Source organism: Saccostrea cucullata, unplaced genomic scaffold (assembly GCF_032062105.1).
Source record: "Saccostrea cucullata isolate Sc308-1 unplaced genomic scaffold, CSIRO_AGI_Scuc_v1 ctg195, whole genome shotgun sequence".
NCBI classification, from domain to species: Eukaryota; Metazoa; Mollusca; class Bivalvia; order Ostreida; family Ostreidae; genus Saccostrea; species Saccostrea cuccullata.
The window spans coordinates 100,945-128,074 of NW_026927071.1; the positions used below are offsets into that span (position 1 = coordinate 100,945).

Here is a 27,130-nt window from a genome sequence, read left to right on the forward strand (position 1 = left end):
ACTAAAGATACAAATGGCAAGATAAATCTTCAAATTTATGGAAAATATTACAAAGTATGAAGATGAAAAAACAAAAAAAAATTTCATCGATATTTAAATCTGAAAGACTCCTTAAATTAGTTTTGTTCAAATTATTTCACGAACACTAAGATATGTAACCATTGGACAGTAACCTTTCTATAAGTCCTAAGGCATGGAAATAACTTTTAAAATAGAAACAGTCACGGTACAAGTGTTAAATTTTTTAGTACTTTTAAGGCCTAAACAATTTTACATTTCAACCTAAGCTCCTGTACAGTCTGTAAATTATTGTTTTTATTTTGAGTTTGTCTATCACCTCTAACTTTATTTTTTACAGCACTACATAGAATAGGTTTTACTAACTGTCTTTTCATCACTTTATTTCTTTTATTTTTAATTTTTATGTCTTTTATGAAACCACCTTCTCGGGTGCTCCTTATACATAGGAGGGAACTCCATAACTGAACTGAACTGAACTGAACATGGGACAGAATATTTTTTTAACTAGGAATGCCATGGGACACGTACTTTTTTTAAATGAGAATTTTGTTTTGTACTGGTCCCATTATTGTGATAAATTTTGCCTGGTCCCTAAACGTCGATTTCTCCAAATGTTATTTTTTCCCCAAATGTGTTGTCGTACTGTGAAGAAACAGGACGATTCCATTTTCAACCAATCAGATTGCGTGTTACTTTCGTGCAAGCGTCGGTCCGGCATGTGCCCGAACAAGAGAGAACAAATACCTAGCGTATAATTATTAAGATAATTTTTATTATTATGAACAGCTGAGGAAACTGTTGTAAGTATAGGAAATATTTTATTTGTGCACTCCAAACACTTTCAACTTAAATTAATGCACTTGAAAAAAATGCTTTGCAGCAGACAGGACAGCTTAGATCATCAATAATTCACACGAATATGGTACATTTTGAAAGAAATAAATGTAGTTACAAATAGGTTAATATGAAATAAAATTTAATTAAAGTCTTCTTTATTTATTTTATCAGTTATTACGCTTTTTTAAAGTGTATTCTAATCACAGGTCTGTATGCTTAAGATCAGGAACTGTATTTTCTGGAGAAAAAAAATCAGGTGAACAGGATAGGTTAATCATAGCCTTTACACAATATTTAAGTTTTCATAATTTATACCAAAAAAAAAAAATCCTTAATCTTTTTGGAAAATGAATAAAAAGCTGTTTGAAATTTTGACCATGCCTGGTTTGAGTAGAGTGTAATCAGTGTATTATATTCATGTACTATCCATAGGCGCTTGGTTTCAGAAATGATGGTTATTTTGTGTATTAAATTGTGTTTTTCAATCATTTTTAAAGCTAGATCTTACCCGACAGCGGTAGGAAAAGTGTAGATATTGATTAAAATCAAGTCTGAACTGAGACATCCTCGTAACCCAGGATGCAAGTGTCTACTGTCATACCTTCACTCTTTTTATATACAGTAATAAACATGACATTTTTAAAACGTCATGATGTGCAAATTTCAGCAAATTTTTATTTTGATGAGGGTATTCAGACACACCTAGAAAAACACTTAATACACAAAATACACCATCCTGAAACCAAGGGCCTAATGGTACTATATCTACAAAAATACTGATCGAATGCGGTTATATGTAGTATTCCTTTAAAAAGTTGTAGAATAAGCCTTCTCATGATAACTGTGGTACTTTTCCTTTGAGAGGCAAATTGATGTTTGTTGAAGTTTTTGCTGATAATTAAATAATTGAATGATGTATATTAAACAATTGCTTTTACATCAAATTTCACCCAAAAGTTGCTGGAAAATAAGCTTATAACTGCAAAGTTCCACTGCATTCATGCAGGTAGCATCTTCACAATAGAGCTTGTCAATGAACTCCATGAACGGTTAGAACTCTCATCTGAGCTTTATACATTTTTACAGTGTAACATTACGTAAACAATTCTTTGAAACTAAAAATTGCACACTTCTAGTGCATAAAGATTTATGATATTTCATATGTTGCTACAATATTCATGAAACTTCATTTAGCGAAAGTTTGATTTAAATGGGGGAAGCTTTATCTGTTTAATCACTAAATATAAATGACCAATGCCTAAAATACCAAGAAGTACAATTCCCAGTTAAGCTTGGACTTTCAGTAAGGCGTGGAATTCTCGACGTTACATAATTAGCTTCTGAAATTTACACCATGTACACAGCTTTCCTTCACTGTTTAAATATACATAGGATAGAAATTTGGCCGAATATCAACTAGTGTGGCAAATAGCCAATTAAAACTTCTTGCACGGCACAGAGAGGGGCTTAATTCGTCTTAACGTTGTCAACAACAATTTAAAGTTCCTGATGTTATTAATTTCTTAACCAATTAGAATCTACTCCCCATTTGACAGATGCTAATTACGTTGTGCCAAGAATGCCACACCTCACTGAAAGTCCAAGCTTACCTGAGAATTGTACTAAAGAATGGAAAGTTAATATTTTTGTTGATCAACTTCTGCAATATCCCTATAACTAACTTATTGTACGGAATAAAACTGTGCCGATGTATTATAATATAGTTACTCAATTTTTAAGGAGGAAAAAGAAATGAATTTTGGTAATATAGAACGGAAAGAACTTTTATTTTAGAACTATGGAAAAACTTAACAGTACAGGTTAGCAAGCAAGAATACGTTAAGACATCAAATAATTGTCTGTATCATGATACCTTTTGTATCGCATGACCATATCGTGATATGTATTGTATCCTTACCTATAGGTAGCTTGCAGTACTCAGGCCTAGCTTTATTCAATATATTCACGTATCCAATATTCATGATACTGTGCAGTGTGTAAACCAAAATTTTTATGTGCAAACTAATTGTACATTTTTTTTTCATTGGATGGCTCTGTAGCTTTTTGGTCATCCATTCCGAATTTTTCAAATCTACAAGCTGTAGATCTGCAGCTTATAAGCATGATAAGAGTGGTGACAATACTTAAAGACACAGATAATTCTAATTAAACCATGTAAAGACTTCTAACATTTTTGAGTTCTTCACCAGAACTTCAACCATTGGACCAATCTCAATCTCAACTTCCTTTAAGGGAATCAAAGTTTGTACAAATGAAGGACCCCCTTTTTTATAGCTTGTCTGGATTAATATTATGTGCATACATTTATCATTATCTTGATCACATAAATGTATATAATCAGGCAGTTTTGTTAACCATTTCATGACATAATGTTGATATTTTGAATACTTTTTTCTTTCTAGAGAACAAGTCAAGATGCCGGGGATAAAAAGAAGAGGTTCTCAAGTGCCTGTCGCAGATAAACCCCCAAAACTAAAGAAGCAAAGCACAAGCACTACTGTACAGAATGCTAAAGGAAAAATAGAGAAGAAAAAGAAGAATACAGCTGAAGTAGATTCATCAGACTTGCCACCCACACTGGAGAAAATATCATGTGAAACATGTATGGACTTACCAAGGAAGAAAGCCATACCAGGCAAAAAGTCACCCGAAAAGAAGTATAAAATGCCCAGATTTCCGACATTAAAACCTACTAAACCAGCATCAGAGGACAATGATTTCTCATTTTCTGCCCCTTCTTTTTATTCTAAATCTTCACCTTCAACTAATTTTACAAAACTGAAAAAAGACCCCACCCTAAAATTAAGTGAAAAAGAATCAACTTCTAAATCGAAGAATGACAAAGAAATACCCCAGACTCTGGCTACAGAGGTGACTGAAATTCTCCCCCCAACTCTAGAAATTGAGGTCGACCCAAGCTGCACAAGGGCTTCAGAGATAGAAAAGAAAATGCAGAAACTCCCATCTGGTTCAATTGTGGGAAAAATAACAAATTTGGAATTTGATGATTTAATTTTGCCATTAGATGCCTCAGAGGTAATGTATGAATTCTCTGATGAGAGCTCTTCTCAAACATATGGGGCTTCTAAAATCACGACAGGGAGTCTACAGCCGCGAGCTTCTGCTTTTGAAGTTGCTGAATATTTGACTTCATTAGACACAACAGATAGCTATGAAAAGACTGACCAGCCATTAACAAGAATTGAGGAGGATCCAGAGGAGCCAACGGAAAATGAAAAAAGTGATACAAATCCAGAAACCAATGAATGTGTAGATAAAGAGGACAATGGTGAGGAAAAGACAGAAAATCAGACCGAAAGTAAACCAGAGTCTAGCACAAATGGAGGCTCATCGCCAATGAAAACTCCAAGAAAAGTCCCTGGGGGACTGAGGGAGATTGTGTTCTCCTTTGACACGACGGGGTCTATGTATAGCTACATGGAGGAGGCAGGAGAGAGAATTCGTGATCTAGTCAATCGCTTACAGACCGACATGCCAGGCATACGTCTCGCCTTCATGGCACATGGTGACTATTATGACCTCAGCCATGATAGATATCTTATTAAATGGATTGACTTTGGTGCCAGTATCGAGGAAGTGGTGAAATTCTTTGAGAACTTGTCCATCACACATGGTGGAGACGATGATGAGTGTTATGAACTAGTTTTAAGGAAGACTCGCGAGTCGTTGTCTTGGACGCCAGGAAGTCAGAGAAGTCTGGTTGTCATTGGAGACTCTGATCCCCATGAGCCGGGCTATAAGTATGAGCAGTTTGTCAATGATATAGACTGGAAGAAGGAGGCAGCTCTTCTGAAGGAAATGGTAAGTATCACCATAAGATCAGGGGATTTTTTAATCTCTATAACATGTTTGATAAAGTTACGATTTTGGATACAAACAGGTGTTTTTGCATCATCCTGTTATCTAAACAAATTTTGATTTTCACTCTTATTGAATTCACAGTTTCATGTATACCTTCTTTTAAATAGTATTTTATTGCTATTTCTCAAAGCTAAAGCAGTCAATAAACGTTAAAAATAGCAACTGGGGACATTTCACTGAGTAGAGAGTCTTTGTTTTTGAAATATTGTAATTTGTATGAAGTTATTTATTACAGAGTAAAAAACAGATTTGAATTATCCATCATGTTGTGCTGTGTTGTAGGGGGTGAGGATATACGGTCTACAGGTAGGATACAGGTCTGACTTCTACAAACAGATCTCACAGATAACGGGAGGTGCTCATCTGCGTATAGACAACGCCAGCTTTACCTACGACACGCTCATGTCTATTTGTCTACGAGAAGGCAGCTTAAAGTTATTAAAGGTACCAAACAACTAATGTCATTGCATGTTACAAGTTCCACTGGAATGACTTTATCTTTGAGTATAAAATGATTAAATGAACTGTGCACTTGGTAAAAAATGCCTGAGTAATTGAGAGGAATTAAATTTTGTGTGAAGATCTGGCCCTGAGGCATAAAACTTTGACAAGCTTACTTGTGATCTCAGTCTCACTTTTTCACTACATTTATTTACTCCTTTGGTAAATGTTAGATTGAGATGAAAAGTGAGTTCATCAGAGTTTTATGGTTCCAAAGCATGAAACATTCCAAAAGCATGAAGGTTTCTATACATGTACATTATTATGCCCCCCTTCGAAGCAGCGAGGGCATATTGCTTTGCTGCTTTCTGTTGGTCCATTTAGTTTCTGTTCATTTTCTTCACAACCATTGCACATACTGAAATGAAATTTGGTATACAGATATCATATATCACGTAAATATCTAGGCCAGGTTTTATTTTGGATAGGATCACACCATTTTTGATAAAGTTATGCCCCTTGGACTTAAAAAATTCCAATTATTTGCAATTTCCATTCATATTCTTTGCAACCGTTGCACATACTGAAATGAAATTTGGTATACTGATTTATCAGATAAATATCTAGGTCAAGTTCTGTTTTGGGTACAATCATGCCATTTTTGACAGAGTTATGCCCTTTTGGACGTGGAAAAATTTCAATTGGGGGGAGGGGGGCATAAGTGTTTTACAAACATCTCTTGTTGATATAGGATCTCCCATGATGTGTAGCTGGATATGATTTTTATCCAAAAGGTTGTGTGTTTAAGGCTGGGGGATAAGAACACACAAATTGGATAGAAGTCATATCCAACTAAAAATCGTAGGATATTCTTTTTATCTCATGTTTAGTACTTCACAACCAATGTTTTACACTGTTCTTATATATAGGACTCCACTCTATTTTACTTCATCACGTTATAGCAAAAACCATTGTGAAACTATTGATACAATTATAAAAGATGTTTTAAGTTTATTATGCAAAATGGAAAGTACAATTTAATTTATTGACTTTTGCAGAGTTATGAAAATGAAGTACGGAAAGCCAAGAAGAATTCAGAAGAAGGGGGCGTGTTAGACTTGGAATTAGAAAGGTTATTTAGTTCACTAAAAAGTGTGGAGGACAACAAATCTACTAAAACAATGCTCAAGGAACAAAAACTGGCCTTAAAAGAGGAAAAGAAGGCAAAAAGAGCTCTAGAGTTGGAGACTAAACAAGAAAAGGGTCCAGCCGAAAGTGGTGAAGATGGGTCACCTGCGAAAAAAGCAAAAACTGAAAAGAAATCCCCACTTAAAATTTCTAACAAGTTAAAGAATTCTCCGTCTGCTAAAATTTTGTCCAAAGCAAAGAAAACTCTTGCTAAGACTTCACCATTGAACAAAGTGACAAAGATTAAAAAGGAAGAAAAAGTGCAAGGAAAAGAAGATGGTACAGAAAAAGAACTTTTGAAATCCAAGTCAAAAGAGAAAGTGAAAGTGAAAAAGCAAACAGAAAAGAAAATTAACTCACCAAAGACCTCATTAAAGACTGCTAAGAAAACTGTGAAAGCAGAAAGTGATAAAAGTGGGAAGAAAATGCAGAAAGATGGAGGAAAGGCAAAGCCTGGTAGACCTCCTAAAAACACAACCAAGACACTCAAAGACAGTGAGAAGAAGAAACCAGGAAGACCACCTAAAGATACCAAGTCTATACCCACTAAAGAGACGAAATCAGAAACCAAAGAGAAAGCCAACAGTGCAAAGGAAGAGGTCAAAACTAAAGTCAAAGCTAAAGGACAGCAAGACAGAAAAAAGAAGCCAGTGCAATCCCCCAAAACACTGAAATCTTCACCAGCAGCTAAAAAATCGTCAGGGAAAATCACTAAAACCAAGGTGCCACCAAAAGTGAGCAATAAAAAGGCAGATCTCATCAAAAAAGCAGTAAAAGACACTCAAAAGACCAAGGAAAAAGTCACCAAGAAACAGGAAAAAGAGACCAAGGTGTCAAAGAAAACAGAGAAATCCAAAACTCCAGCAAAAACCAAAGTGAGTGAAAGTAAAGAAAGTTCCAAGAAGGTGACTCCAAAGACACAGAAAGCATCACCAAAGGTGTGTATTAAGAGTATGATTTTCAAGATAATTTTAGGAATTTTAGACACAATTAGAGTTGGTATTGAGGACATGGAAATTATAATCATTTCAAAATTTGATTATTTGGTACATTTTTTATGCCTTGCCATGAGTATTATGAACGCACATTATAGAGAGAGCTATTCAACTGCATCAAAAAATTCTCCTAGACTTTCTTAATCCTTCCTAACCAAGAATTTCTGATCCACTTCTCTCGTCATGACCTCTTGGTCTATGGTGCTATCAAACAAAGAGTTACCTTAATGACCTTGACCTCACTAAACTCTTTAAATTGTTAAATTTACAATTAGATCATAGAAAAAAACATTCAAGATATATCTACCAAACTACATCATATGTAAATCTTCTGATATACAGGTAAATATCAGTATCTCGAACATGGGATATCTCGAATACCCCGCTTATGTCGAAGTCGATCGCAGGTCCCGGCCGTTTTCTCTATATATATGATTTAATAAACACCTGATATCTCGAACACGGTAATCTCGAATACCCCGCTTATGTCGAAGTGTATTCAAAGTCCGAAGCCCTTTTTTACCTGGTTTATCTCGAAGTGCAGTGAATTTTTCGGTCTACTGAACACACCTGGCGTCGTGACTTCACACATTCTCGCCAGTGGCTATTAATTAACCCCTTCAAACCGGGGGAATCTTAATTAATCCCAAGCTCATGTTGGGTATCTGTGACAAGTTAATTGGTATGACAGCTTGGGTGTTTAGTGTAGTCTGCGACCGATAAAACAAACCACTTCGCAGCAGAAAATAAAAACAGACAGTATTACCGATATTGCATTTAATAATATGCTCTGTATAATTAAATCGTAAATTCATAAAACTAAAAAATTCTTCACGATTAACTTAAACTGTTAAGTTGCAGCGCGTAATGCACAGTGCAGTGATTGATCATATCCATGCTTATCTGTGTATAAATAGATAACCTTGACCGCCATTTGCATTGTTAGTTTCGTAAACTATATGTTCCTTAGTAGTACTTCGTAATGTAAAACATGTAAGCTATTAATAATATTCAAGTACACAGTTTAAATACTGATTATTTTTTAAGTGCTCTAAATAACACTAAATTTCATCAAATAATGTTTTTGAAAAATTCATCTTTTTCTTTTCTTACGGAAAAGGTTCTTCTACTATAACGCTAATGATACATCCCGTTTGATCACGTAAGCATGGCCTGGAAAATGTAAAATCGCTGTATATGCAATAAGGCATGTATATTAAATTGTTTTACAGTTATACACGATAAAGAAAACAACAACATTGTTAATATTTATTGTGAATGTGCTTGAGTCTTAACCATAAAGACTACATGTTTGGTAATACAGGATAGTATTACGCATGAAGATATATACAAAAAAACGGGAAATTATTGATTCGACTTTGAGAGTAACTTTGGATATCTAGAAAAAAATATTCAAGATGTAGGTCCCCTCAACTTCGAGATACTGATATTTCACTGTATACTGTTAAGAGCTATTCAAATGCATCAGAAAGTTTTACCCTAACCTTCCCTATGACCTTGATTGAACTATTTTATTTTGCATAAGCTTAGTTTCAAACTAACTATTCAAGATATTTTTTACCTACACAACCTATATATACTGGTACTTATTGCTGAGAATCCATTGACTGTGTCCATAATGTATGAGCTTGACCTTATGTCATGATGTTTCTTGATTTTATATTACTGATTTAGCTCAGTTTCAAGGTTGTTGCCATGGAAACAAACTCATTAACATAAAAAAATTGGTGATTCTTAAACCACATACTTGTCCTTTTTTTGAAGGTACCTATCTTTTCATTTACCAATAACTTTCAAGACAGGTTCGAATCACCTTAAGATCTAAAGTAAATTTGACCAAGGTACTAACTTCTCCCATTCTGTTTTGTTAGGTTTCCAAACCAGTAAAGAAGTTACCGCGGGAATCTGCACCAGTAACAAAGTTTGTCATGGGACCACTCAGTGTGTTGTCTTGGGACAATTGGCTGCCGTTAATCAGCCACAACAAACCAGACGTGAAGAGTGAAGACTGGAAAAAGAAGTCCAGCGTATGTCCAGGATTCTGTAATGACAAGGTATACAGTAATGAGACTTCACAGGCTGTTTATGAAATCGCTGTGTCTCCACCCGAAAGCACCAAGCGGTACCCTGTTTTTTATGCCATTGATGCATTATGGAGCTGTTTCTCCTCCCCTCATGTAAAAAAGGAGGTAGAACGAGTTATAAAGTCTAAGGGGTCTATCAGTGTACGGAAGGGGTCCCTGGGTAAACCTAATGATGCTGTGTTCCAGAAAGCTGTGGATTTTATGAAGTTGAACTTTGATTATGCGTGGGATGGCCGGAGTGAGGATGTAAAGAAAGATGGGTTCATTATTGCTAAAGCAAAGTAATATCTCTTACGCTTTGAGTCGAGTAGTTTCTGTCTGTAGTTTATTCTTGACAATCTGTTCAGTGCCGGTATGACAGCTGAGAATTACTGTTAAAAAAAATTATGCATCAAGGTCTCCTTGGATGAAATGTAAAACCAAGTGTACACATGGTACAATTAAGTTTATTTGTTATGATACATAGATCAGTGGGACTAGTAATCCAAGGGTCATACAGGTTAAAAATACAAGTGACCATTATAAGAGACATTGATGCTTAATCCTGTTAATGGGGCAATAAAAATGTGTTGGAAATGTCTTAAAATCCTTATTTAACTTATATTTGTTGATCGATGGAGTATGCATATGTTAATATATATATATATATACATGTATTTGTTAGGCTTATTACATTTTTTCTCATTATCATAAAAATTAATTTCCACTGATCAAAACCATTCTATAAATCAGTTTTATTCACTATTTACATTGGATTTTATTTTGTTTTGTTGAATTTTTTCATTGTTATGAAGTAGAATATTTTATAAACATGATAAAGACTGTGACCTGTTGAAAACCCATATTGATTTGACGTGTTTGAGACACACTATGTTATCATTGTGTATGTTTCTGATTGACAACATAATTGATAAATATTCATAAATGTACTTCATAAAGGTTGAGTTTGAAATAGCTTTTCTCATTTACAGTGAATTATGCACTGTTTTTACTCTGACAAATAAATGAATTTTAATTTTTCTTCAAGAAGTACATATATGTATAGTTTTATTTAAGTATGTGAATGGTATTCAGTTTTATATCTTCTTGATACGTGTACAACATGTACAAGGGTCGTTCAAAACTTATCTAGAGACAGTTTCCATCTTTATAATAATATTAACTTTACAAAGAGTTAAGATCAATTAATCTTCAAATGTAATTTTTTTTGGAAATTTTTCCAAAGTGTGACATGTGTGATGTTTCATTTTATTTCATTTTGATAATTTCATGTTACTTATTTTAAAACCAACATGTTTTGTGTCGAACAAAACTAGATAATTACTCCCTGCTCCATGTTGCCCTTCAGCTTCCTCTCAGACAGAAGTCAGTCTGTATTTTATAAATGACCCTCATATGGTTTTTTTACACAGAAGACTCCTATTGTAAATCATTGGGATTTTAGCCCCCTCCCCTCCATAAAAGTCACTGAGAAAAAAGTTTAAAATTTAAAGATTCATGATATATCTCAAATCTGACTCCTTGAAATCATCATCTTTGATTATAGATAACTGCTGGCTATGAGGAGAACATTTTTCAGGGGCGATAATTGAATTATTCAATTTATTTTAAATGACTCAGTTATTAAAGAGTGTATTGCTCTATTTATAAAATTGTCCTGTTGTATATCAGTCAAATTTATATTCATGATTCTCATGTATTTATATCCATCATAAAAACAAGGAAATTATGTTGAAATTGTGGAGTGTTTTAAAATTTGTTTGTTTATGAATTGTGTTTCTGATCAAATATTGTTTTTTCTTTTATGTGTTGCACAGTGTTCAGATGAATCATTTAGTTTATAAATCCTAGTATAGATGTTATATGATTTGCATCATTTGATATTTGAAGGACAAGTTGAACGCTGTGTGTTTGTTTTTGTGTATTATATATTTCATGGATTTATGAATGATTGCTATGTGAAGAATATGTTTTTATTACGACTAAATTTTATGTAACACCCTTTATGTAGTTTCCCAGAGTATCCATGATGTATGGAATAAAATAATTTTATTTTACACAAATGTTTTTCTTTTCATATAAATTTGTCAATTTTTTTTTCTTACAAGGGAATAGCAAAACTATAGGTGCTCCCCATGTAATTAGGGCCCCGCAAGGATTTGCGGGTGCCCTATAGTAATCACTCTGTCTGTCCGTTGATTTTCCGTACAAATTTCCTGTTTTTTCTTAATAACTTTTTTTTATGGTTGCCCAATTAAGATCAAATTTGGTATGGTAGTTTAATAGGCAGAAAGACATATTTTGATGCTAAGTTTGTTTCATATATGTCCCTTAAAATTTTGGAGCTTTTGTGTTGGGGTATATTCCTTAACTTTATATAAGAATGCTTTGGCAAAGAGAGATAACTGCTGATCAGAAGATGTTTCCATTGTAAACTGAATGCTGCTATGAGTCCCTTGGGATTAAAAATTAAGCTATCCTCCTAAAGAAAATCCAAAGCATTATCTTTATTTGTCACATTGGGATTAATTATCACCTCTGTCTGCAAATGAAGTTTGTTTTGAAGTTCAGTCAATTTGGAATGCTATGAACACTCTGTGGATTTAGATATAAATGTTTATACTTTATTTTGGTTAAAATACCTACACAATGAGTTATGATTTCATTGAATTCTAAAAACAAGAAGTAGACTAAAGAAGACATATCTTTTATTTTTACTTTTTTCCCCTTTATCATGTTTATGTAAATTCAAGAATAATATTAATTTTTAAGGTAGTTGGATTAAAAAAAACATTCTAACATTAATACTGAAAAATTTCTTATTGTACTTTAGAAGAAAATGATGAGAGAGGTACAATTAGTCCCTTGGGATTAATTATGTAGCCTGCTGAAGAAAATTTAGTAGGCCTATCTTTATCTGTCATTTTAAGATTAATGAAAAACTTTGTCTGCAGCTGCTGTTTGTTTTGAAGTTAAGGTCAAGCCTTCATGATACATGTATTTGCATTCATTGAAGACTGGCAGTTTATATACCGGTAACACTAACACACACTTCATTATTGTTTATATATACATTCAATGTTAGGTTGTTCTTTACTGCCTAATGTAAATATACAAGGATATTATTTACAGGTTTTTGGATATTCAGGAATTATGTTGAAAATTTTAAGAATACAGTTGCTGTTGCTTATTTCTTCATATATTTTTTAATCATTCCATAAGCTGCATCCTTATAATTCCACCCCATGGCGGGGCCCTTGCTGACTGGTCAGTTTTCTACTTCTGTAAATGACGAAAGATAAGTATACAGTGTATATAGGTCTACATACCCCTCTATACTACAACTTGATTTTATAGTAAAGAGGGGTAGACCCATACTTATCTTTCGTCATTTACAGAATTACATGGGGAGCGCGTCTGAGCAAAACATACATTTGCATTGAATGTATGAAGAATTAGAGTTAAGATTCTAATTTACAGCCTACTTCTTTATAAGGCTCTAAATAAATTGACTGCTCAATATTCTGTAAATCATATATTTGACTTTAAAATTTTTCATTTTTGTGTTAAACTAATTTTCGACTCAATCTAATTTCATTTTGATAATGAAAGCCCTTTGACCAACGTTGCATGGATGATACATTAGATTTTAAGGATGCACATTACCAGGCTTGCTTCAGATGCCAGATCTGAATTATATTTTCTGAGCAACTGGGGAACAAATGGAATAAAAATTTGTGCTACTAATAATTTTAGTAAGAATAAAGAAATTCATACTTACCAGATTTTTTAAAGTTCTGGATCACTTGGTCAAGTATTCTGTTTCTGGGCAGAGCTTTATTAATTTGTATGAGGAAAAGTTGCACATATATATAATTAATTTCTATCATTATGAATTTAACATGTTTAATACCAAAGAATTTTTATGATATATAATTATATATAACAAAATTCATATTTTTTAATGGTCTGGTAGATGTGTAACGAGAACAAGATGTGTTTGTGAAACACTAATGCCCCCGTATGGCAACATAGTGAAGATTAAACTTATCTCAAATGCAAACTAAATATGTTGGTACCCAAAGTAAGTCTTCTCACAAGAAATACATTTTTGAGATGTGAAAACCCTAACACCACCTGCAAATATTATGGCCAAAGATAAGCTTTTGAAAGATAGGTCAAACTCCAGGGTCAAGTTCAAAGGGTTAAAGTTGTTGGTTTATAGATAAAGGTCTTGTCACAATGATTATATATGTGAAGTATGAAAACCATAGCCCTACCCGTTCAAAAATTATGTCCAAGGTTAAAGTTTTTAAAAAGTAGGTCAAACTCCAAGCTCAAAGTTCTTGGTATCTAATGAAAGGTCTTGTTATATGGATTAAATATGTGAAGTATGAAAGCCCTAGCCATAAACCTTCAAAAGTTATCGTCAAGGTTTGTTTTTTAAAAAGTAGGTCAAACTCCAAGGTCAAGGATAAAAGATGTTGGTATCCAATCAAAGGTCTTCTCATGAGGATTTCATATATGAAGTATGAAAGCCCTAGCCCTTACCTTTTAAAGTTATGGCCAAGGTTAAAGGTTTTTAAAGTACATAAACCTCCAAGGTCAAGATATTGGTATCCAATGAAAGTTCTTCTCACAAAAAATACATATGCGAAGTATGAAAGTCGTAATATCTACCGTTCAAAAGTTATGGCCCAAGTAAAAATTTGATTTTTTTGTGTAAAAGTGTTGCAAACTCCGAGGTCATTGTCAAAAGGTCAAATTTGGTGGTACCAAAAGAAAGGTCTTATCACAAGGAATACACATGTGAAATATAAAAGTCATAGCTCCACTAAATCAAAAGTTATGAGCAAGGTTAATGTTTTTTGCGGACAAACAGACAGCTAGACAGACGGACACGACAAAAACTATATACCTTGAATCTTCGTTTACGGGGGCATAAAAACTGATACAAAATACCTTATCTTTGTGCAATAAATTGTCTTTAAAGACCAAGAGAGACCAATATGTGAGGTATAAATAAGTGTTATTAATAGTGCTAAAGCACGTTTAAAAGATCAAGGTAATTGGTATCCAATGAAAGGTCTTGCCACAAAAAAATACATATATGAAGTATGGAAGCCCTAGCCCTAACCCTTCAAAAGTTATGGCCAAGCTTAAAAATTTTAGAAAGTACATGTATGTCAAAATCCAAGGTCAAGGTCAAAGGGTTAAAGGTCTTGCTATCAAATGAAAGGTCTTTTGCGTTCATAGGACTATATACACACAACTATTAAATATGTTAAGTATGAAATCATTAGCCCTAACCCTTCAAAAGTTATGGTCAAAGTTTGCTTTTTTAAAGTAGGTCAAACTCCAAGGTCAAAGGGTCAAAATTCTTGGTATCCAACGAAGGGTCTTTTCACAGGGATTACAAGTGTATAGTATTAGATCACTAGCCCTTAGCGTTCAAAAGTAATGACCAAGGTTAAAGTTCAAGGTCAAGGTAATTGGTATCCAATGAAAGGTCTTGCCACAAAGAATACGTATGTAACATATGGAAGCCCTAGTCCAAGTCGTTCAGAAGTTAAGGCCAAGGTTAAAAATTTTAAAAAGTAGGTCAAACTCCAAGGTCAAGGTCAGAGGGTAAACGGCCTTGCTATCAAATGAAAGGTCTTGGTCTTGTCACAAGGATAAGATATATGTAAAGTATGAAAGCACTAGCCCTAACCCTTTAAAAGTTATGGTCAATGTTTGCTTTTTAAAAGTAGGTCAAACTCCAAAGTCAAAGGGTCAAAGTTCTTGGTATCTATTAAAGGATCTTTTCACAAGGATTACATATGTGAAGTATGAAAGCCCTATGCCTTACCGTTTAAAAGTTATGGCCAAGGTTATTTTTTTCATGAGTACGGAAATCTCCAAGGTCAAGGTCAAAAGGGGCAAAGCTGTTGGTGTTTAATAAAAGGTCTTGCCACAAATAATACATATGTTAAGTATAAATGTCCTGGTATCTACTGTTCAAAAGATATGGCCAAAGTAAAAATTTGGAATTTTTGTGTAAATGTGGGTCAAACTCCAAGGTCAAAAGATCAAATTTGGTGGTACTAAAGAAAGGTCTTGTCACAAGAAATACACATGTGAAATATAAAAGTCATGACTCCACTAAATCAAAAGTTATGGGCAAGGTTAAAGTTTTTGCGGACAAATTAACAGACAAACAGAGAGAGAGAGACAGACAGACGGACGGGTACGACAAAAACTATATACCCCCCAAAACTTCGTTTACGGGGTCATAAAATTAAGGGGTACCGACCCTCTGATAAGACAGATATAACTTTCAAAGTACAAAATATGAATACTACTCACAGTTTTCTTAATCAGAGTTTCCTAATTGAGACCTCTGAGGAGTCAATTCGATGAAATCTAAAATATGATGGAAACATTACTTTCTATTTCTTTTGCCAATTTCTTTGTAACTATTGTTTAATTATATTTTACAATAAAACATTTTAAATCCTACTTCGAAAGCCTTATAAATTGAATAAGTTATATCTTTATATGGACCATTTTAAAATGTTTCAAGTAGTCAATACATGTACAGCATTTTTTTAATTTTTTTTTTTGTATGAATTTTTTTTTCATATGAAGAAATATTTAGAAGAAAGATAAATCCTTCTCAAAGATGTATTTTTTTCTTACAACCACATACAACATTGTGATTTTCTGACTTAGGAAGCATCGCTTCGTGATGTTTTCTAACATGATTTTAATAGGTATGATACTAAGTATTATTTTCATATGCACCTCATATTTTAAATTTAATGCTGTGATAATAAATCGTTACTCCTTCTGTTCTCTTTGTTCGATTTCTTCATATATTATGATGTTACATAAAAATCATTTCTGAAAAAATAAGCAGCGCTTCATACTTCAAACTATTTTCCATGTGACTCTAATGTTATTGTTGTTTATGAAAATCAATATTACAAATTTTAAATTTTCTAAAGTGAAATTTATAGCAGAGCGTCGTATAGAACAAATCTTTTGAATATTCCGGAAATATTTTTCATCACCATATAAGTTCTGCTGTTACGATTTTGCACCGGAAGTAAATACCAGAAACTTTAAATTTTTACATATTTTCAACAAAATTGAAAGAAACAGGGATTTTTAGCTTTGTGTGACCAGTAATTCAACCGAAGATTGAATTCTAAGGCAGAATACAATGTTGAAGTTCCGATAATGTAACACAGACCAAGTTAACTCCCTTAAATATTACCCGCCATATTTCGAATTTATTGTGCATGATTAGACCTGAATCGATCGGTTCTTAGTTCAGGATTAAAATGGCAACTGTTTTGGTAAGTTAGTTCGATATGATTTGTTTTGTTTGCATAAAATTGTTGAATTTTGCTGTCGACTTTGAAAATTAATGCTGACAATGCAATGCAATTGGAACATTCACAGACATCTGATTTTTCTTTCAATAAGAAGCAAAATAAATGCATGAACGAAAATTCCTTCCCCTCTCTATATAAAATACATTAAGAGGGAAGCTATGATTAATTTTGTTTTAAAGCTTTATTTGACCGTAGTTAAAATCAAATTTCTTTTGGAACTTCAATATCATGATGTTAATCATTTAATATTCTCTATACTTTAGAGAAGTGGACAGGTCATAGACGTGATAGATGTAGGCAAAAGCCTGTCCACTTCTCTGTAGAGAATTCAATAGCTTCATCATGTTCATAATTGAATACATGTTGATTTGACATTGAATTTCAATAAATGGTAACATTTTGTATCAGGTATAATTAATTTTAAAATACAAATTCTAGAAAAAAAAATCATTCTGTTGTAACAATAATTGTTTTGTATTCATTATACTTGACTTTTTTATATACAGGAGGACCCGTCTCTGGAGCGGCATTTTAAAGGACACAGAGACACAGTATGCAGTTTGGATTTCAACCCAAACATGAAGCAGCTTGGTAAACAAATTATTCATTTGTTAAAAAGAAATATGATTGATATGGAGTGCATTGAGTGATGCTTCATATCACTAAAGCGCCAATCTTCAGTGAGAGAAAATTAAGACTGCTGAATATTTATCCTGTAGAACTTTTCAGCAGTAAACCTCTGTACTCACTATTAGCTGCAGAACTGTAGCTCTCTGCTTGAGAAAATTCAGACAGATAAAGCAGAGAACTACTAATCCAAGCGTTGTAAAATTTTCGATACACGCTGTCACTGTTTTGTTGCTCACTTCGGATATTATTTCTTGTATGTTATGCTTTCCCCTTGCTTTTAGAATGCTATTCAATAATTTATTATAATCTTTACTCCTATCACTAATTTACCTTTCAGTGGTCCGAAAAAGTCCTTTATGGTTTTGGAATTTTGGATTAAAAGTAGGGCTGGGTATTGGCCCAAGATTTCGTATTGCGATATATTGCGATATTTTTAATTGTATTGCGATATGTATTGCAATATTTTCAATGCAATTTAAATGACATTTTCTTACTATATTTACTTTAATTTACATGCAGAATGTACATAACTATGATAAGTAACCAACACTGAAAAAAATCTTGTTGATTTCATTTAAGTTTAATGCTCTGAAATGTTCCCACAAAACAACTTCTTTCTTACTGTTTGGCTTATTAACAAACTTTCATAAGTCCATTTTTATATTTAATGACAAAATTCCTTAATCTAAGCATATTGCCAATATATCGTCAAAATCTTTATGGATATTTTTTGTCCTTGTATCGCAATATATTGGATTAAAAGATTCCCATTTCAATGTCTGTAACAATAAACAACCTCTTGGAACTCTTGAAAAGAAATAAAATATTAGCATGATCAGATATTGGAGTTAAATGTATAATTTATTTAAGGATGCCATTTTTAAGTATGGGAAAGCATATGAACAAATAATACCCAAAGCATGAGCGATGAAAAAGCGAAGGCGTAAATCCAAGGTATTTACAACACTTGTATCTGTACCTCTCTGCTTTATCTGTCCAAATTAATTCAAGCAGAGAGCCACAGTTCTGTTTCTTATAATACATATTCTCACTATGTACCGTAAGTAGCATTTTTCTCAATAATTGCAATCTGCTCTTTTGTTTGATTGGAAGAGCTAGAGGGACCTAAATAAAAAGTGAATAGATATATACAACTTTGCTCACCCCATCATGATCTCATACAAAGTTGAGCAAAACAATTGGTTTATAGTAACTTTTCTGTCTTTGTTTTGTGTTCAGTAACTGAGCTTATTTTGATCAAATTGTGTTGGTATTGATAGGTGTTACTGTCAGAGCTGTCAGAGCTATATATTTAAGAGTATTTAACTTGTCACTTTGACGGTTTATTATTTTGCCTATTACCATGATTACCCACTCTGAACATGCAGAACACAACTACTTGTCTACATGTGTATAGACAAGTTTGGTAAGTTTTCCCTGTAATTTATAAACACCCATATTTATGTTTTAAAATTTTCTAGCTTCTGTGTCTATGGACTCCTGTCTCATGGTGTGGAACTTCAAACCTCAGATGAGAGCCTACAGATTTGTGGGACACAAGGTACGCATTCTTCAAGTTTATCTTTTAAGAAATAAAAGTAAATAAAAAAGATTTTGCTTTGGCCATGGAATTCCTGTCATGAATTGCCAGTGTAATCTTTCAGTGACATAAGCACTATTTTTTATTTTATTATTAAAACACCCCTTTGTCTGTATAAATATCTAGTTTATAACCTTTAATATTCCACCTTTTTTAGGATGCTGTAATGGATGTGAAGTTCTCACCCTCTGGACATTTAGTGGCATCAGCTTCTAGGGACAAAACTGTTCGCTTGTGGATTCCCACTGTGTATGTTTGTTTACAAGCTAAATATAGATCACAGAAATTATAGTTGGCATGTCTGTTTAAGATTAAAAAATAATTCATCCAGCGTCCTCAGATTATTATACCCCCCGCAAACGAATTTTAAAAATGTCTGTAGACAAGATTTTGTATTACTCAGAAACTATTGGAAGGATTTTTCTGAAAATTTGTACACATATTATTCACCATATGAAGTTGTGTGATATAACTTGATTGGATTATTATTTTGAATTTTACAGTGTTTTTTCATTTTTATTTTGTGGTTTTGTCATCAGAAACATTGCAAGGATTAATCTGAAAATTTGTACACTTATTATTCACCATATAGGTGTGTATCTTTTTGTTAATTTTTTTGCATTTTACAGGTTTTATTTTTTATTTTAATTGACTTGTTCATTTTGGGTTCATGTATAAGGTTTGAGATATAGAATCTAGAATATCTGTTCAAAAATACTACAGCTTAAAACTATACTCATAAAAACTTAAAAAAAGAAACATCATAAAGTGTTAAAAACAGTTTTTACATTGCACAGAAGATAATGTAATTTCATTTGTCTCTTGGGAATAATGACTGGACATGCCTCCAGTTAAAGATAAATTAATGAGTTTGGTCTTGGAAGTCTCTTATCAAGTGTGTGTGTTATCTATCTCCAGGGAATAACACATAAAGATCTCTCTTCTCTTTTCTCTTAATTGTAATTTATTGTCTGTCAAAGCACTTCATCACTGGATGACCAGCTCTTTATTTTCAAAATGCAATTCAAATTGATATATGATTAATTTGATTTTGTATAATGGTTTTTTTTTCAACAATCAGTTTGCAGAGTGACATAACACATAATTGCAATATATTTTTTAATGCAGTAATAAAAAAAAAAATAAAATGAAAAAATTTAAACAAAATGTTACAATTGAATTACAATGTATTAGTTTTGATGTTTCATTTGGTTGCACCTTTGTTTCATTCATTAAGAAACATGATGAGCAATTGTATTTCACTGCAAATTTTTGTAAGTAAATTGTGAACACCTCTAGATCCATAAAGTATTTTTGAATTGGCACCTTCTCTGAAAAACCCAGTGGGGGGTATTTGTCCCTAATGGACAGTTCTAGTTTTAAAAATGGTCAGTATATCAGATATTTGTCCTGCACTGTGTATAAACATGATAAAGAGTGCATCACATTTTGATACATAAATATGTGTATTGTTACAGTGTTAAGATTAAGTTAACTGTGATTTAAGCATTGATATGATATTGAAATGGAAAACACATGATTTTTCAGAAAAGGGGAGTCTACTGTGTTTAAGGCACATACTGCCACTGTCAGAAGTGTGGACTTTACATACGATGGGCAGACATTAGTAACAGCATCTGATGACAAAACTATAAAGGTAAAGATATCAAATGACAGTCTCCTAAACTAATCTTTATAATATAAACATGATAAATTAGTCAAACCTTATTGTTTGAAGAGGATTATTGATATACATGTATATAATGTTAACCATGTTAATGTATAACAAGTAATTTACCCTGAGGATTTTATATAGTCATGATTCCTATATAAGACATGCATTTATCTTTTATAATCAAGCTGATCAGTCAAACCACATTATCATGACCTATGCATTGTTAAGTTTGAAAGAAAGCAGTGATTTTCATATCTTTCAATGGGAAAATAATGACTAAAGATAAAAATTTATCATAACATATAAATCAATGAATATTTTATTGATCATTGAATGTCATTAGCAAGGAAAAACATTAAGGAGGCATAAAAGAAAATGTAGCTGATATCTTGGAAGATTAAAAATTCTAAGCAAATTCTGTTGATGTTTTGTTTTTGTTTTCAGTTGTGGACGTGTCATAGACAAAAGTTCCTTTATTCATTAAACCAACACAGTAACTGGGTCCGAAGTGCTAAGTAAGTAAATAGTTATATGTAGATTTTTACATCAGAAGATTTTTTCAAAACTTTAAAAAGTAGAATGTTCTCTACAAATGAAGCACTTTTTATTTTGATCCAATCAAAACCAAGGTCACCATAACTTTTAACAGGAAATAGGGGTTTTTTTTACATATGGGAAAGCTGTTCACAAAATAATTTTAACAAACATTGATAAAAATTGAATGCTCCTTGGCACCACAATTGGTTAATTTGATGTGCCGTTTTTCACTATACATTCTCAAAAAGTGTCTAAAATGTACTAAATGTATGCTAAGACAAATTTCTACAAAAAATTACATATTACTAAAACTAATATCACATGGAAAAAAGTACCTCTAAAGTATATTCTGTAGGGTTGAGCCAGTTTTCTTGACAGGAACCTTTTAAAATCTACCCTGCTATAAGCTGTAATTAATATAGAAATGTAGCAAGAAACGATCCTAATCATCCTAAAATTTGACTTTAGTGTAGCTCTCTAGGCCAGGGGTCCTCACTTTGGCATATGGATAAGCCTTAGGAAAATTTTAGAACATTGCAAGACTTTTTCCTAGCATCTCAATGAGAATCAAATTACTGATTTAGGAATTAAAGTGCAACTTTTAGTATGTGGTCTACTAACATTTTGAAGAGGGTTAAACTCTGACATGTAGACCACAGCCCAATATTATATAATGAATTTACATGGATAAGATAATTTATTAATTGAAATTTACAAGTCAAGATTTTGATACATGGGAGGAGATCTATAATGCCATTAGATGAGCTTTTTGATATTTTTGGTTATTTTTGATACATGTATAAACATTTTTAATTGGTACAAAAAATATTTTTAATGACAACATACAAACAGTGTATTTTAAAAAGTTTCAAAGAATTTTGTGTTGATATTTCAGGTTTTCCCCAGATGGTCGTTTAATTGTGTCTGGCAGTGATGATAAGACAGTCAAAATTTGGGACAAAAACAGCAAAGAGTGCATACACACATTCTATGAACATGGAGGGTAAGTCTCATATTAGAGATGAACACAATCTATGAAAAGGAGGATAAGTCTCATTCTTGAAAAAAAGGTCTCATTCTAGAGATGAACACATTCTATGAACACAGAGGGTAAGAGTCATTCTACACATTCTATGAACACGGAGAGTAAGTCTCATTCTACACAATCTACATGTTCTATGAACATGTATTCTTGGAAGATAGGGTTCATTCTAGAGATGAACACTTTCAAAAGTGTATATCACTTTAAAGAAGATTTTAAGAAAATTTTAAAAACTAGTTGTGAAATTACATGTAAAAATAAATGTTTTATTATTCAATTTTTTTTATTAAAGAATTTATTAACAAATTTGTTGGACATAAATATATATGTGCAAGTCTTTGAACACAAAATTGTAGCTCAGTTGTATAGAATGATAAATGGTTCAAATTTAAAGACATTCAAATGTGCAATATGAAATAAGTGAGAAGTTCAGATGGCTGTTGTTAAAAATTAATTTTGATATTAATTTTGCATTTGTTGCATTTGTTTTAAGGTTTGTAAACCAAGTAGAATTTCACCCGAGTGGGACATGTATTGCATCAGCTGGAACAGACAGCACCGTCAAAGTGTGGGATATCAGAATGAACAAACTCTTACAACATTACACAGGTAAACTAGTTCTTACAACATTACACAGACATAGTAGCCAACTCACCTGATTTTGTAGGGTTACACCCGATTTTTCAACCTGTAACCCGATTATTTTTTATAACCAGGCGGGTCATGCTTTTCACCCGATCTTTGCTGAACAACCCGAAAATCTCCAGATTTCTGGATTGGTTCGTAAATTAGGTTGCACTTTTAACTTCCAGTTATAACCCAAGCTTAGATCTACGTAAACAATGTCGATGGATTAATTATCAGTGCAGGTGTAAACAATTACCTGGGTGTTGTTTTGACAAATCAATGTTTTAAGTCAATTTAAATTGGCTTCCAATAGAACTAGATCAATATCAGGGCCAGGGCGGGGCCACAATAAGGAATCCAAGTTTTACATAGAAATATATAGAACAAAATCTTTAAAAATCTTCTTCTCAACAAATTGAACCAGAAACATATGTCTCTGATTGAACCAAGAAAAAGAGAAACGTTGTTTATACATATCAAGGAATCTTTGAAAAAAAACTTTCATTAGTAAAGTGATCGAAGACAGTGTAGGCCTAACTTCATATTTAATACATATTGCACTAGTTAATTAAGTTAATCAAGAGAGAGGAAAAATTACTTCAAAACCAAAATTGGAATACTTTCAAATTTAGCAGAAACTGAAAAGGCTTTTTAAAAAAAAAAAAAATGCACACTTAATTCAGGTCAATAGTCAATACTGAAATAGGAAACCATCAATCCTTTTTTTTTTTATATGTAAATTTAATCAAATATATGAATTTTTTGTCACATTGTAAGTTAAAGCCTTTTTTAATAAAAGAATTCTCAACACACAAATACTTATATACATAATTTGATCAAGGTAAATATGTTGTAAATGTCGTTACGCATTATGACCAGATTTTTTACTTTCCAAATCTGGTCATGACCAGATTTTGACATGCTGGAGGTTGGCAAGTATGTACACAGATATTACATAATATCTTCTAAAAGTTTCCTTATTATCAGTCTGACTGGGACATAGTGGAAAAAAATTATAGAAGAAATTGATTTTTTTAAAAATTATACAGTAAAACTCAGTTATAACGAAGTCAAAGGGACCTACGAAATTACTTCGCTATATTCGTAATTCGTTATATCCATATAAGGAATTCGCTAAATTTATATAGCTTGGGATCCAAGATAATTTTGCTATATCCGTGAATTTGCAATATCCGTGTTCATACTAAGCGAATTTTGCTGTAATTCTGTCTCTATGTTTATCTGAGGACAAGTTTTTGGTCAAATGAGCAACATAAAAAAGCTTGTTTGATTTTGCATTAGCCCTAATGTCTGTTGTAATTTTGTAGAATCTTAAAATTGCATCAATTCCTTTTCAAAATTGGTCATGATTTATAAAGCAATGATTCTAGAACTTTGACATTGATTTGGCTACTGTTGACATAGATATTGTGTATTAAACTTATGACTGGTTTGTATCGTACAGTTGACTTTACTCGTGTTCTGACTATTTTTAGCACACAGTGCGGCAGTGAACAGCCTATCGTTCCACGCCAGTGGTAACTACCTGATATCGGGGTCGGATGACTCGACGCTGAAGGTGTTTGATCTACTGGAGGGTCGATTGTTCTACACACTGCACGGACACCAGGTAAAACTCATCAAATCTTTACGTCTAGCTAGGTTCTTCAAAGAACATTGGAGTTAACTTTAGACAATAGATTAGAAAAGTTTACATATATGTATTTATTCAGTATTGTATCTGCATGTTATCATATCAGTAATGGTTTTGTTGGTCATATAAATTGATTTTTATCATGTCTTTCATTTGATGTTTTGGAAATGAAAATTATTTTAGAAGCCACACGGTTTTAAATATACAAAAGACAGTTGTAACTTTTTTGATTTTAATATTTTAATTTTGTTTTCTAGGGTCCTTGCACAGCAGTGGTCTTTTCCAAATCTGGTGAATATTTTGCATCAGGAGGATCAGATGAGCAAGTAAGTTTTTTTTTTTTTTGCATACCTACATGTACATTGGTGTTAATATTAAAAGAGATTGTATAGATCTATTTCATATCAGTAGAAATCTTATCGAACTATGATACACCTGACTACATTTTTGTATGTCAATAGACAGTATAACTCCTTAGTACACTTAATGTAGAGCTGTGACATGCTCTTGGAATTTGGATCTGTGGAATATGATACACAGTGGTTAGTTTTAACCTTACTCAGAGATGTCTAACGTGGCATTGAATATTTTTTTTGTATGTAATTAAAAGGTTCTTTTGGTTTATACTGAGTATAGTTGTCGGTGCAAGAAAAACTCCACATTGTGATTTTGTTTTAATGTACCTCTGATTTTAACTTTTACATAGGTGGTTGAAATTTTGTGTTATATAATACATTTGTGCTTTTTTTTTCTTGTAGGTGCTTGTCTGGAAGACAAATTTTGACCAGCTGGATTTTTCGGAAGTCCTTCAGTCTCACAAAAATAAACAAGAGGAGACAACTCCATGTGATCCCAGTGTATCTGATATACCTCCACGAGTTGTCAAAAAACCCGCCAAACCTAAGTCACCAAGAGGGGTCAGTACTTTTCTGTTTTGTTAAGATGCATGTTTTATTGTTTTTCCTTTTAATTTGAGGTTCTTTTTCACAGAATTTTCAGTTTGAATTTCTGTTTTCGCATTTGAGTTTATGCACTTCAACTTTTAACAATTTTTCAAAAATAATACACTGGAATTGACATCCTAGAAAAATAAATATAATTTATGAATAAACTCACATGTGCCAAATATATTTCTGAAGAAAAATAAAAGAGTAGAACAAGCTGAAAATAAAATATTCAGTTTATTGGCCTTCAAAGTATTCTATTACATGTATCATAGAAATGTATGAAAAATAACGAATTAAAGTTATGCTCACATCAGATCAAATTTATAGATATCTTTCATTATATCATGAAAAACATAATCTATTAAACAAGACGTAAATAGGAGAGAGGAAAAGTGTCAGAAAAACCAAAATTATTTTCCAGTATGATGCGAGAACAGAGCTTAAAAATATGGACGATGAATCAGTACCTGTAACCGATGTAGGACCAGCTATGTTTGCTCCGGAGCAGGTAGTGGGAGTAGAAATAATAATATAGCATTTCAAATCGATGCTGGAATTACAGTATTATAATGAATCAATTTTCATTCTTTACCAAAGTTTAAGCATGTTAAATATGTCCATTCTACGGTATTAAAATAGTTAAAGATTTCTGAAAAGTACTAACATGCAAATATTTTATTTTTTATGCATGAAAAATTTTTCATCTTGTTAAGCATATGATTTGATAATACACTCGTAATACTTCATTTATAAATTACTTGGTCCTTTTATATATTTTTAATATTAAACTTGAAATAATATGACTGTTGCTATTCATAAAGCATCATCATGGAAAACTGAAGTTTGATAGTAATTCTTTGTGCAAGTCTGTATTTTTGCACACCAGAAAACAAGTTTTATATATAATGTGCATTATATTTTTCAGCAAAACGGTGTAAGTTTTGACATTGATGTAAGGAATTCTGAGCCCGAGCCAACAATACGCACCACAAAGGACCGGCCAGCCACCACCCAGCAGTTAGAACCACAGGCTCTCCCCCCGCAGCTCGCAAAAACCCTAGAGCAGATTGTAGGCCAGCTAGATGTACTCACTCAGGTAAAAAATACAGAGTTAATACAGACACCACCCCTACAATTGTGGACCTCAGTGAAGTCCCTACACTCCTTTATACCTCCCATGCACTTTTCTTTTTTTCCTTTAGGGTAGTTTTAGTCAGCATTTTTTAATTTTTTTTTTTTATATAGTTTTATATCTTTCAAACTCACACATGAGTTGGATGAGACAAGTAGATAAATATATATATATATACTTAATTCTTATTTAGCTGTAATAGCTGGATGTAGAAACATATTCTGATGCATGTACTTGTTTGTATTACAAACATTTGAATCATTTCTTATTCTCAGAATTACATGTAGTTATCAAAGGCTGACTCATGGAATCAACAACTTATTAGAACTGAAAAGTGCTCTGTTTTCTTTTATGTTTTATTTGGGGGATGGGAGGTTAGATATGAATGGATTGTGTTAATACTTAAAAATACAC

The 27,130-nt window shown here is 32.6% G+C and overlaps 1 protein-coding gene across 1 annotated transcript in view; it reads left to right on the top strand.

The window, feature by feature from the left end:
- Positions 1 to 701: 701 nt before the first annotated feature.
- The window catches only part of LOC134273392 (uncharacterized), a 28,658-nt gene continuing 2,229 nt past the window's right edge, over positions 702 to 27,130 (top strand). Inside the window, exons 1-18 of the mRNA XM_062755593.1 lie at positions 702 to 821; positions 3,282 to 4,701; positions 5,044 to 5,205; positions 6,261 to 7,328; positions 9,278 to 9,771; positions 16,812 to 16,833; positions 17,379 to 17,463; positions 18,984 to 19,063; positions 19,260 to 19,351; positions 20,651 to 20,759; positions 21,222 to 21,292; positions 22,210 to 22,317; positions 22,850 to 22,965; positions 24,480 to 24,613; positions 24,895 to 24,963; positions 25,396 to 25,554; positions 26,006 to 26,092; positions 26,510 to 26,680. Coding sequence (XP_062611577.1) covers positions 3,295 to 4,701; positions 5,044 to 5,205; positions 6,261 to 7,328; positions 9,278 to 9,771; positions 16,812 to 16,833; positions 17,379 to 17,463; positions 18,984 to 19,063; positions 19,260 to 19,351; positions 20,651 to 20,759; positions 21,222 to 21,292; positions 22,210 to 22,317; positions 22,850 to 22,965; positions 24,480 to 24,613; positions 24,895 to 24,963; positions 25,396 to 25,554; positions 26,006 to 26,092; positions 26,510 to 26,680 — 4,434 coding nt within the window. The 5' untranslated portion in view covers positions 702 to 821; positions 3,282 to 3,294. The remainder of the gene's footprint in view (positions 822 to 3,281; positions 4,702 to 5,043; positions 5,206 to 6,260; positions 7,329 to 9,277; positions 9,772 to 16,811; positions 16,834 to 17,378; positions 17,464 to 18,983; positions 19,064 to 19,259; positions 19,352 to 20,650; positions 20,760 to 21,221; positions 21,293 to 22,209; positions 22,318 to 22,849; positions 22,966 to 24,479; positions 24,614 to 24,894; positions 24,964 to 25,395; positions 25,555 to 26,005; positions 26,093 to 26,509; positions 26,681 to 27,130) is intronic.